Genomic DNA, 12,218 nt, shown 5'->3' on the forward strand with positions numbered 1-12,218 from the left:
ATGGTGATCCCCAGGAGTGGGGACTTAGCAGTGGTAATGCCATTCAGTATCATTTTGAGGTGGTTATGCTCTCTTGTTGGAGATAGTCATTGGCACTTGTGTGGCATGAATGGTACTTGCCACTTATCCGCCCAAGCCCGGATGTTGTCTTGATCATACTGCATGCAGACATGTACTGCTTCATTGTCTGCGGAATTATGAATGGAACTAAGTACTGTGCAGTCATCAGTGAACTTCTGACCTTGTGATGGATGACAGGTCATTCATGAAGCAGCTGAAAATAGTTGAGCCAAGGACACTGCCCTGAAGAACTCCTACAGCAATATCCTGAGATTGAGATGATTGGTATTATTATGCAGCTCTAACATGGAACAGATAGTCTAATATAAATTATAAATAAAATTATGGATTGCAATACTCACCATTTCATTGTGAGAATTTGAAATTACAATTAATTTAAATTTGATTTTTATTCTGTCTAATAGAGCATCATCATGTCCCGGCTGGATAAAAGACGGAAGGGAGTGTATGGCCCTCCAATGGGAAAGAAGTGTGTAATCTTTGTAGATGATATGAACATGCCAGCATTGGAAATATATGGTGCTCAGCCTCCTATAGAACTGCTCAGACAGTTTTTTGACCATGGAAACTGGTAACTATGCAGCTTGAAGCAATCGTCAAACATTTGAGCCTTTCTAACCTGTGCACCAATATTTAGATGATATTTTGTTTGTAACAAATAATACATTCGCTAAAACCACAATTCATGAAGAAAATCAAATGCATTTTTAAAATTTGTGGCAGCTGACAGTACAGATAATACAAAGCAGCAGAAATACTAAGCATCTTTCTCATTGTCCCACTAATTGATGTTGAAACAAGAGTACACCTTTTACTCTTTTCAACCACATTTCTAATCCAAACTTGACATTCAAGATGGAATCCTTTGTTCCTTTTCTGACAAGGCCAAACAATTTCAGTGCGTTCAGTTACCCATGAAATAAAGCCAATCATGATTGCTCAAAGTAATAGTATATCATTCAGTCTTGTAAATAATATACATTTTTCTATGAAATACCTTTAGCGGTGACAAAATTGACACATTTTTCTGGTGTCTTTTTACAGAGCAATTTTAAAATTCAAGAGTTCTGCACTTGGTCTGTCTCAGGTTGTTGTGGTCTCCTTGATAATGAGCGTGAGAGGGTCTAAAACACATTTTTCAAATATATGGAAACTTCAGGAATAAGTCAATTTGTAAATGACTGACAGATCCGTCTTTAATCTGCCAAGGTCAGCTATTCAAAATTCAGGATGTTCCCCGCAACACTCTTCCAATGTTTAAAAGGGAAAGTTTTGTTTGAAATGGTATATTTTGGAAAGTTCTCTTAAAGAACATTAGTTAGTAGTTGGAACGAGTCATGTGGAAATAGATTGAAAATCTCAGAAAAAGCAGGTTGATATTTCTGGAAGACCAGAGAAATATGTGGAGTGAAATTGATCTTCGCCATTAGTGCGAAATGGGCTTATAGTGCATCTGTAGCCTGTTTGTCACCACACTAAAATAAAAAGAATGAATTTGAAGTTCAAGCTCTGATCAGTGACACTATGATGTCCTTGCACACCTATTGCATCACTGTGCTCACTTCTGTGTATGATATCCACATGTGAGGGCATTAAGAAAATTTAGGACATTACTAAAGTTAATTGGATTTCCGCTCTTTCTACATATAATTGACAAAATTGGTGTGTTTTACTCCACTGATGGAAAAAATGTATTTCTGTGCTAAACATGTATCACAATTTGCATACCTGTACCATCATTAATAATAACTTTTATTTATATAGTGCCTTTAAATTAGTGTTACAGACAAACAGATAAATTTTTCACTGAGCCACAGAAGAAATTAAGGCAGATGATCAAAAGCTTGCTTAAAGAGGTAGGTTTTAATGAGCGTCTTAAAGGAGAAAAGAGAGGTAGAGAGACGTGATGGTTTAGGGAGGGAGTTCCAGAGTTTAGGGCCCAGGCAGCTGAAGGCATGTCCACTGATGGTTGAACAGTTATAATGAGGGGTGTTCAAGAGGCCAGAATTTGAGGAGCGCAGACATCTTGTGGGATTGCAAGGCTGAAAAAGATTAGAGATAGGGAGGGGCAAGTCCATGGAGTGATTTTATAAACAAGAATGAGAATTTTGAAATCGAGGCATTATTTAAATGGGAGCCAATGTAGGTCAGAAAGCACAGGGGTGATGGGTGATCTTGACGGTGCGAGTTAGTACACGGGCTGCTGAGTTTTGGATTACTTCAAGTTTACGTAGTGTGGAATGTGGAAGACTGGCCAGGAGTGAGTTGGAGTAGTCAAGTCTAGAGGTAACAAAGGCATGAATGAGGGTTTCAGCAGCAGAAGAGCTGAGGCAGGGACGGAGGCGGGCAATATTATGAAGGTGGAAAAAGGCGGTTTTAGTTATGCCGCAGATATGTGGCTGGAAACTAATTTCAGGGTCAAATATGACACCTAGGTTGTGAACAATCTTGTTCACCCTCAGATTAGGGAACGCAATTTGTGGTGGGGACCAAAGATAATGGCTTCGGTTACTTCCCAATATTTAATTGGAAAAAATATCTGCTCATCCAGTACTGGATGTCGGACAAGCAATCTGACAATTTAGAGACCAAGCAGGGGTCAACAGAAGTGATGGAGAGGTAGAGCTGGGTGTCGTCAGCGTACATGTGGAAACTGACTTCGTGTTTTCAGATATCGCCAAGGGGCAGCAGAGAGATGAGAAATAAGAGGTGATCAAGGACCTTTGGGGAACACCAGAGGTAACGATACGGGAGTGGGAAGAGAAGCCATTGCTGGAGGTTTTCTGGCTACAATTAGATAGATAAAAATGGAACCAGTCAAGTGCAGTCCCACCTAACTGGACGATGGTGGAGAGGCGTTGAAGGAGGATGGAGTGGTCAACTGTGTCGAAGGCTGCAGACAGGTCCAGGAGGACGAGGAGGGATAGTTTACCTTTGTCACAGTCACAAAGAATGTCATTTGTGATTTTGATGAGAGCAGTTTCGGTACTGTAGCAGGGGTGAAAGCCAGATTGAAGGAATTCAAACATTGAATTCATGGAAAGATGATCACGGATTTGGGAGGCAACAACACATTCAAGTACTTTGGACAGGAAAGGGATGTTGGAGATGAGGCGACATCTAGCAAGCAAAGTGGAGTCAAGGGTTGTTTTTTTGAGGAGAGGGCTGATGACAGCAGATTTGAAGGAGAGGGGGACAGTACCTGAGGAGAGGACCATTAACAATGTCAGCTAACATGGGAGTCAGAAAAGGAAGTTGGGTGGTCAGCAGTTTAGTGGGAATAGGGTCAAGAGAGCAAGAAGTGGGTCTCATGGATAAGATGAGTTTGGGGAGATCAAAGAGAACCTAGAAAAAGATATGAGTTTAGGGCTAGGGAAAGTGGGAGCATTAGATGAAGTTTGGCCCTGTGGGCGAGGGGAAGGAAGGGAACTCGCAGAGGCAGCTGATCGGATGGTCTCAATCTTTGATACAAAAGGTCCATGAGCTCCTCACACTTGTTGGAGATGAGTGTGGTAGAGACAGGGGAGAGGGGTTTAAGGAGACAGTTAGCAGTAGAGAATAGTAGCCTGGGGCTATTTTTGCAATCCAGAATGACCCTGGAATAGTGAGCAGTTTTTGTAGACAAGAGTAAGAACCAAAATTGTTTTATGTGTACAAGCCAGATCTGGCGGTGAATGGCTAAACCAGTTGTCTGCCACATCCATTCAAGTCTACACCCTTTTGACTTGAGGGAGCGAAGATGAGGGGGGAACAGTAAGGGTGGGAGAGAGTAGTCATTTTAATAAGGACTAGGGCATCAAAAGTGGTAGTGAGAATGTGATTGAGCAGATCGGTGGCTGAAGAAATGTCATTGTTAAAAGAGCGGCAAAGGTTGGACAGTTTCAAGTTGATAAGTGCAGCTGTACCAGAATTTGGAGAGTTTTTTTTCCAGGGGCGGATGCAGAAGGAAGTAGGTTTGGATTGGGGAAGGGGAATGTGGGTCGAGAGTGATGCAAGGAAATGGTCAGAGATGGCTTTATCTTTAATTGATGCGGTTGGAATAGCAAGGCCACAAGAGATTGCAAGGTCAAGGGAGTGACTGGGATTATGGGTGAGGAATTAACATGGAGGATGAGGTTAAGGGAGGACAGGAGGGTCGTGAATTCAGAGGAGAGAACACAAGATAATTTGAGATGGAGGTTGAAATCACCGAGGATGAGAAGTTGCTTGGTGCAAAGGCTGAGGGAGGAAAGCAGTGAGGATATATCCGTGATAAAGTTTTTATCATGTTTGGGTGGGCGATAGAGAACGAGAATTTTGAATGAGAGGTTAGAGGGGTAGGATAAGGCAAGATGTTCAAAAGATGAGAAAGTGCCGGAGGAGTAAGGGGACAGACCAAGGTATGATTTAGTGATGAGAAATATACTGCCACCATTAATGTGACTTAATGGGCCGTAATTTGTGGGCATGTACAAGGTGCATACACACCCGTAGGAGCCACACAAGTTCTGGGTTTAGGCACGCGAAGCGCATGCGCTGTAACCAAGAATCTTCTTGACACATTGCATGCATTCCTGGGAAAAGAGCCTCCGCGGCCAGTGAGTTGGGCTATTTGCCCAACTTCTGCCCAGCGAATGTCCGTGACATTCTTACACCTGTACACCTAGTAAAAGCGTATGGCCTGTTTTTACCAGCACAAGACTTTTAAAGGACTGAAAAATACACTTTTTTCCAATAATTTATACATTTCAAAACCTGTGAAGTAAGGTAAGTTTTTTTTTTAAATATGTAAATTTATTTTTCAAAAAATTTTATTTTTGTTTTTTAAATATTTAATTAAATGTCATTTTGATTAATTTTAAATATATGATGTATTTTTAAAATGTATTTTAATTGTATGTGTATTTTGGGGGGATACGTACAGAATCCCCATAAGAATGAATGGGGATCCTCTTCTTTCATTTGTTGGGCCGGCCTACGTAATCCCAGAGGCGCTTGTGAACCACATGTGCCCCTGGGATATGTGGGCCTCTACGCAGAGGCCCAGGAGCACAAGTGTCCGAAGCCCCAGGACCATTAAGTAGGTTTGTAGATTTTTTGCAGGTTGGAGGCATCCACTCGGGGGAAGCTTCCGACCGCAATTTAAGGCCCCTTGTTTAGATTGCTGTACCACATAAAGATTCCTGCTAGTTTCAAAATCGTCCAAGAATGCTTCACCTAGGACATGACCATGATGATACACCCTCAGTGTTTTCTGTGTCCTCTTTACTTTGTTTTCATCATCCGTTCTTGTGGGTGCAGTCTCAAACTGCCAGAAATTGCTTAATGTGTTCCTAAAATAACAATTTTAATGAGGACCCGAATAAGCATCAGTGTGTTATGTTTTACTTTTGATGTATAAAAGCATGATTGAAGTTCTACATAATACATTTTTGTTAACTCCTCCTCAAAATAGACAAACATTTTTCATCAGCCCCTCATCAAAAATGATTAAAAAAGGTTATTTGAAGTGTATGTTGTCATGTATCTTACATTATTTTGTATAACTGTATCCTAACATGCTATACATGACTGTAATAAGATATGACCTGTAACAACCAGCATACCTTACCACCATGGATGCACTTGCAAGAGACAGGTATATAAGGACCGGTCTCAGGCAAGTGCAGCATTCCAGAGCTGTGAAATAAAGGTGCAGGTCCAGAGTGACCTTGACTTCACTACATGCCTCGTGTGAATCTGTACTGAGGGGATAGGACTTTACAGTGGCGACGAATTACGGGATTACAGAATCCACAGAATGGCGAACAACGGATCAGATGAAAAGTGCAATGCGGGAGACAATTGGGAGGACTTTATAGAAAGGCTCCAGCAAAGCTTTGTAACCAAAGACTGGTTAGATGACGATAAGGCAGACAAGAGAAGAGCCCATCTCTTGACCAGCTGTGGCTCGAAAACATACGCTTTAATGAAGGATCTGTTGGCACCCGAGAAACCAGCAAGCAAGTCGTTTGAAGAATTGAGCACACTGGTAAGAGACCACCTGAAGCCAGCGAGCAGCCTACACATGGCCAGACACAGGTTCTACAACTACAGACGCTTTGTGGGCCAGAGCATACCCGACTTCGTGGCGGAACTTCGGAGGTTGGCTAGTTTATGTAAGTTCTCCGATGAACTGAGGAGAGAAATGCTGAGAGACTTTTTCATTGAAGGAATAGGCCACACAGGCATATTCCAAAAGCTCATAGAGACCAAGAACCTGACCTTAGAGGCAGCAGCACTGGTTGCACAGACATTCTTGGTAGGGGAAGAAGAAACGAGGTTGATTTACAATGCAGGTATGACAACTAACGAAATATCGGAACAAGAAGTTCACAGCACTAAACAAGCTGCTACCCCCACACACAGACAAAACCAGGAGAACAGGCTCTCGACAGCAGGCAGAAACCATCAAGGGCCACAGGAATGGCCGTTCACACCTCATCAACCCACAATGCGAGCAATCAACTACAAACTGAGAGAAGCTCAAGAGAGATCAGCCAGACGCAGCTCATTCTTTGGGAACACTTTGTACAATAGAACAGGTCTGTGCTGGAGGTGTGGGGGTGGGCACTCGTCAAGGGGATGTCGATTTCAGCAGGCTGTTTGCAGACATTGTGAATATACAGGGCATTTGACCCGCATGTGCAAAAAAACGGCAGCTCGGCTGGTATACAAATCGGATGGGTCGGAAAGCGAACCAGAAGATGGTGGGGACAGTACCCGGGACACCAGTGTACAGCGGGTCAACACGATCAATGGCCACTGCTCCCACAACAGGACGCCTCCTATAATGATGAGGGTCCTATTCAACGGGATATCTGTCAACATGGAGCTGGATACGGGAGCGAGTCAATCTTTCATGGGCGCTCAACAATTTGAACAACTGTGGCCGCATAAAAGAGACAGACCAAAACTCACAAGGGTCGACACCACACTAAGGACCTATACCAAAGAAATTGTACCAATCCTCGGCAGCGCCATGCTCTCAGTCACACATTAAGGGACAGTGAACCGACTTCCCCTGTGGATTGTCCCCGGAGACCCCCCCAGCACTGCTGGGGAGAAGCTGGCTGGCAAAACTAAACTGGAAATGGGATGATGTCCATGCCATGTCATTAGAGGAACGGACCTCCTGCTCAACAGTTATAAAGCGATTTGAACATCTCTTTCAGCCAGGTGTGGGCACTTTCAAAGTGGCCAAAGTCAAAATCTACATCACACAGGATGCTAGACCAGTCCATCACAAGGCCAGAGCTGTACCCTATGTGATGAGGGAAAAGATTGAACACGAACTAGACAGGCTTCTGCGGGAAGGCATTATATCACCTGTGGAATTTAGCGACTGGGCAAGTCCCATCGTCCCAGTCATGAAGCCTGATGGATCCGTACGAATCTGTGGGGACTACAAATCTACCATAAACAGAGTCTCCCTACAGGACCAGTACCCGCTGCCCAGAGCAGAGGACTTATTTGCCACATTGGCTGGAGGTAAACTTTTCTCAAAATTAGACCTCACATCTGCGTATATGACGCAAGAATTGACCGAGGAATCCAAGCTACTCACCACCATCAACTCACATCGAGGCCTTTTCATGTACAATCGATGCCCATTCAGCATCAGGTCGGCAGCTGCCATATTCCAGCGCAGCATGGAGAGTCTGCTCAAGTCCATCCCGGGGACGGCTGTATTTCAAGATGACATACTTATCACGGGCAGGGACACCGACTCCTATCTCCATAATTTGGAGGAAGTACTAAAGCGGTTGGATCGGGTAGGCCTACGAGTCAAGAAATCTAAGTGCCTATTTGTCGCACCCGAGGTTGAATTTTTGGGCAGAAGGATTGCTGCTGATGGAATCCGTCCAACAGAGTCCAAAACAGAAGCAATTCGCCTGGCACCCAGGCCCCAGAATGTCTCAGAACTGCGCGCCTTTCTCGGGCTACTCAATTACTTTGGGAACTTTATGCAGAACTTAAGCACGCTGCAGGAGCCTCTCCATGTGCTACTCAGGAAGGGGTGCGATTGGTTTTGGGGGGACGCCCAGGAATGCGCCTTCAATAAGGCACGCAACCTTCAGTGTTCCAACAGTGTTTAGACTTTCTTTGACCCAGGTAAAAAGCTAGTTCTCGCATGCGATGCGTCAGTGTATGGGGTCGGGTGTGTTTTGCAACATGTCAATAGTGCGGGCAAATTACAACCCATAGCTTATGCCTCCAGGTCACTTTCGCGGGCGGAGCGCGGGTACGGAATGGTAGAGAAGGAGACGCTCTCGTGCGTGTACGGTGTCAAAAAGATGCACCAATACCTTTTCGGGGCCAAGTTCGCGTTAGAAACTGACCACAAGCCCCTCACGTTCCTCCTATCCGAGAGCAAGGCAATAAACGCCAACGCCTCGGCGCGAATTCAACGGTGGGCACTCATGCTGGCGTCCTACGACGACACAATAAGGCACAGACAACTGTGCCGACGCGCTCAGTAGGCTACCCCTGGCGACCACAGAAGGGTCTGACGAACAGGACTGAGATAGTCATGGCAATCAATGCCTTTGAGTCCACAGGTTCGCCTATGACGGCTCGCCAAATCAGAGCCTGGACGGCCAGCGACCCCACGTTATCCTTAGTAAAAAGATGTGTCCTAACCGGTGACTGGGCAGAGGCTCGCGATGCCTGCCCTGAGGAATTAAAACCCTTTCACAGGCGCATGCATGAGCTATCACTACAAGCAGACTGCCTGATGTGGGGCAGCCAAGTAGTCATGCCTCTGCGAGGCAGAGAGGCATTTGTCCGGGAGCTCCACCGCGAGCACCCGGGGATCGTTCTCATGAAGGCCATAGCCAGATCCCACGTCTGGTGGCCTGGTATTGACGCGGACTTGGAGCTCTGTGTCCGAAGGTGCACCATTTGTGCCCAACTCGGCAATGCCCCCAGGGAGGCTTCACTGAGCCCCTGGCCCTGGCCTACCAAACCGTGGCCGCGGGTACACATAGACTATGCGGGCCCATTCATGGGCAAAATGTAGATACATTTTCAAAGTAGATCGAATGCACCATTTTAAACTCGAGCACAACCTCTACCACTGTGGAGAGCCTCGCAACCATGTTTGCAACGCACGGAATCCCTGACATATTGGTCAGTGACAATGGTCCATGCTTCACCAGCGCAGAATTCCAAGACTTTATAATTGACCACGGCATAAATCACGGCATGCTTAAAATCCAAGGTCCCACGCTGCAGGGTCGCTGTCGCGACTGCTGCTGGCATACAGATCTCGTCCGCACTCACTGACTGGGATTCCCCCCCGCGCAACTGTTGATGAAAAGGACTTTAAAAACAAGGCTCTCATTAATCCTCCCAGACATGCACAAAATCGTTGAGGTAAAGCGCCGTAAGCTGACTGAGTACCATGACAGAAATTTGAGGGGGAGCTGGAATGAGATAGGGGGCAAAGTGTTTGTACTAAACTATGGCAGGGGTCACAAATGGCTTGCAGGGACATTAACGGGCAAGGAAGGAAACAGGCTACTGGTTGTACAAATGGATAATGGCAAAACCTGCCGGAGGCATGTAGACCAAGTCAAAAGCAGATTTACCAACAACACTGCGGAACCAGAGGCAGACTACAATGTGGAACTCGCACCACACCTGGTGGACAAACAGAGGGAACAACCTGAGGAAAGGGCAATCCCAACAGACAGCCCAGGCGAGTCAACAACAATCACGCCAATCGAAACAGACAGCCCAGGCGAGATACCAGCAACCACACCCAAAGAAAAACAGACACCAAGGCAAACAACTGAACCACAACTCAGATGCTCCACGCGAGAGCGTAGACCACCCGAGAGACTGAACCTATAAAGACAATAAGACCTTGGGGGAGGGTGATGTCATGTATCTTACATTATTATATATAACTGTATCCTAGCATGCTATACATGACTGTAATAAGATAGGACCTGTAACCACCAGCATACCTTACCACCGGGGTGCACTTGCAAGAGACAGGTATATAAGGACAGGTCTCAGGCAAGTGCAGCATTCCAGAGCTGTGAAATAAAGGTGCAGGTCCAGAGTGACCTTGACTTCACTACATGCCTCATGTGAATCTGTACTGAGGGAACAGGACTTTACATATGTAACTGAAGGTCATTTCCTAAATTTCACAATCACATTGTTTTATATGTTCCAGGTATGACCTGAAAGACACAAGTAGAATCTGCTTGGTTGACATTCAGCTAATTTCAGCCATGGGTCCACCAGGTGGTGGTCGAAACCCTGTTACTCCTAGATTCCTGCGTCACTTCAACATTTGTACCATCAATACATTTAGCGATGAAACTATGGTCCGTATTTTCTCAAACATTGTAGCATTCTACCTCCGGAACAATGAATATCCTTCAGATTACTTTACAATTGGAAATCAGATTGTTAGTGCTACACTGGAGGTAAGTATTTTTACAATAATCCTGTATATGCAGAGGCTTACCTTAATGTCAGTGAGGATCACTTTAATTATTGCTCATATAGCCTGCTTTCTTAGTGTTTCCGCCACATTTTTCTGGGCATGCTTATGAATGATCAAATCAAACACTCCCGTGCACCAATTTCCCAAAAGGGTCTTACTACAAGCACAGAACACCGATTTTAAATATTATACTTGGCCCTAATTCTGCCTTTACCAATATGTCCATTGCATTTCATGTGCTCTTCTGACACGAGCATCCCACTGTTGAATGCCCATTTAGTGTCTGAAACCTGAGAGAAATGATTGCATTTTTGCCATATAGTATTTTTTTAAATTGGGGTTTGTTCAAAAAAAAGCCATAAATTTAGAATTGTTTACACTTTTTACACTAATAGTTCATAATATTTAATATTAGAAGTTTCCCAAGAGAAAATGTTAAAACATTTTTTTTTAATTTGTATCATGAGGGGTGTCATACACTTCAACTTAGAGCCCATTCAGAAATATAAACTTTGGTATAGTAGTAATTATCTGAGTCTACATTAGCAGAGGGCATTTTACCCCCGATTTTCTGATACGTGCTGGTGGGATGGGGATTGAGGTTCCTCGTTGCCAGCGCCTATTCGTAAAATTTTGTCCATACAAGTTACTATTCTTATTTTATCAATCGTCCAAAACATGCCCTGGCTATGTGATATTCCTTTATTGAGAAAATACGTTATTATCTATGGAAAACAGTTTTACAGATTACACATCACAGGTATTTCTACATGTAAAAGCACAGTTTCAAACACGCTAGTCGTGTTTACACCAAACTGGTTGTGATGGATTCGTTGGCCTAGGATTTCCACTTTTGCGGAATTGAGATACATCTTTGCTGAAGTGAGACACCTACCTGCCTCAACTGACTTTTCAGTCTTGTGTCATTGGCATCATTTTGCTGGACTTCTTGGCCTCTGTCAAGGAGTTTGTGTGGAGGAGAGTATGTGGAGATTCACTGCAATAGGTTCCTGTGTCACTGTTTGAAGGCTGAAAAATGTTGTAAACATTTTTGAAATGCCTAAGCCTGTGAGATTGATTGCACAGGATTTCCTGGTTTTTAAAATTTTAATCCCTCTCATCAATGTCATTGAAGCGCTGGATGCCAGTGGGAGCAGGTGTTCCTGCTGTCCAGCATTACTATGACACAAATCATGAAAAAAATATCACATGATATTTTGTAATTTGAATATTATTATAACATGCCACTCTTTTATGGGCAAATGTCTTTTATGCCACTCATCACTTCCATTGAGGAATCTGAGGGACAGCAGAGCATATCTCTGACTCATTTCTAGCCATTGTGCTTAGGGTTGGTTGACATTTTAAAATGTAGGGATGAGGACAGAGCTGAAGTAGAAATTTGAAACTGTGTTGCCATTTTTAAAATTTTGTGCACAATACATGGATCTGAACACCCACCTCATTCATTGTATTTCATCAGAAAGCCCTTTTTAAAATATATAAATGAAAATCAAACCTGTTCTCTTCATTCTTGTCGCATTATCATATACTGAAGTTAAATAAGTTGAGGTTGTGCACCTATCTAGTAGAGAATGAATGAATGATATTTATTTGAGAATAAACACAATTTATAGTAATGAATCTTTCAACT

General features: G+C 43.9%; 1 protein-coding gene across 2 annotated transcripts in view; it reads left to right on the forward strand.

Annotated features, from left to right (window-relative positions):
• Positions 1-12,218, forward strand: part of dnah12 (dynein, axonemal, heavy chain 12) — a 393,315-nt gene that overhangs the window by 223,725 nt on the left and 157,372 nt on the right. For both annotated transcript variants that reach the window (XM_070895275.1, XM_070895274.1), the window contains 2 exons: positions 486-652; positions 10,289-10,544. In XM_070895275.1, coding sequence (XP_070751376.1) covers positions 486-652; positions 10,289-10,544 — 423 coding nt within the window. The remainder of the gene's footprint in view (positions 1-485; positions 653-10,288; positions 10,545-12,218) is intronic.

This window comes from Pristiophorus japonicus, chromosome 12, assembly GCF_044704955.1.
Source record: "Pristiophorus japonicus isolate sPriJap1 chromosome 12, sPriJap1.hap1, whole genome shotgun sequence".
Lineage (NCBI taxonomy): Eukaryota > Metazoa > Chordata > Chondrichthyes > Pristiophoridae > Pristiophorus > Pristiophorus japonicus.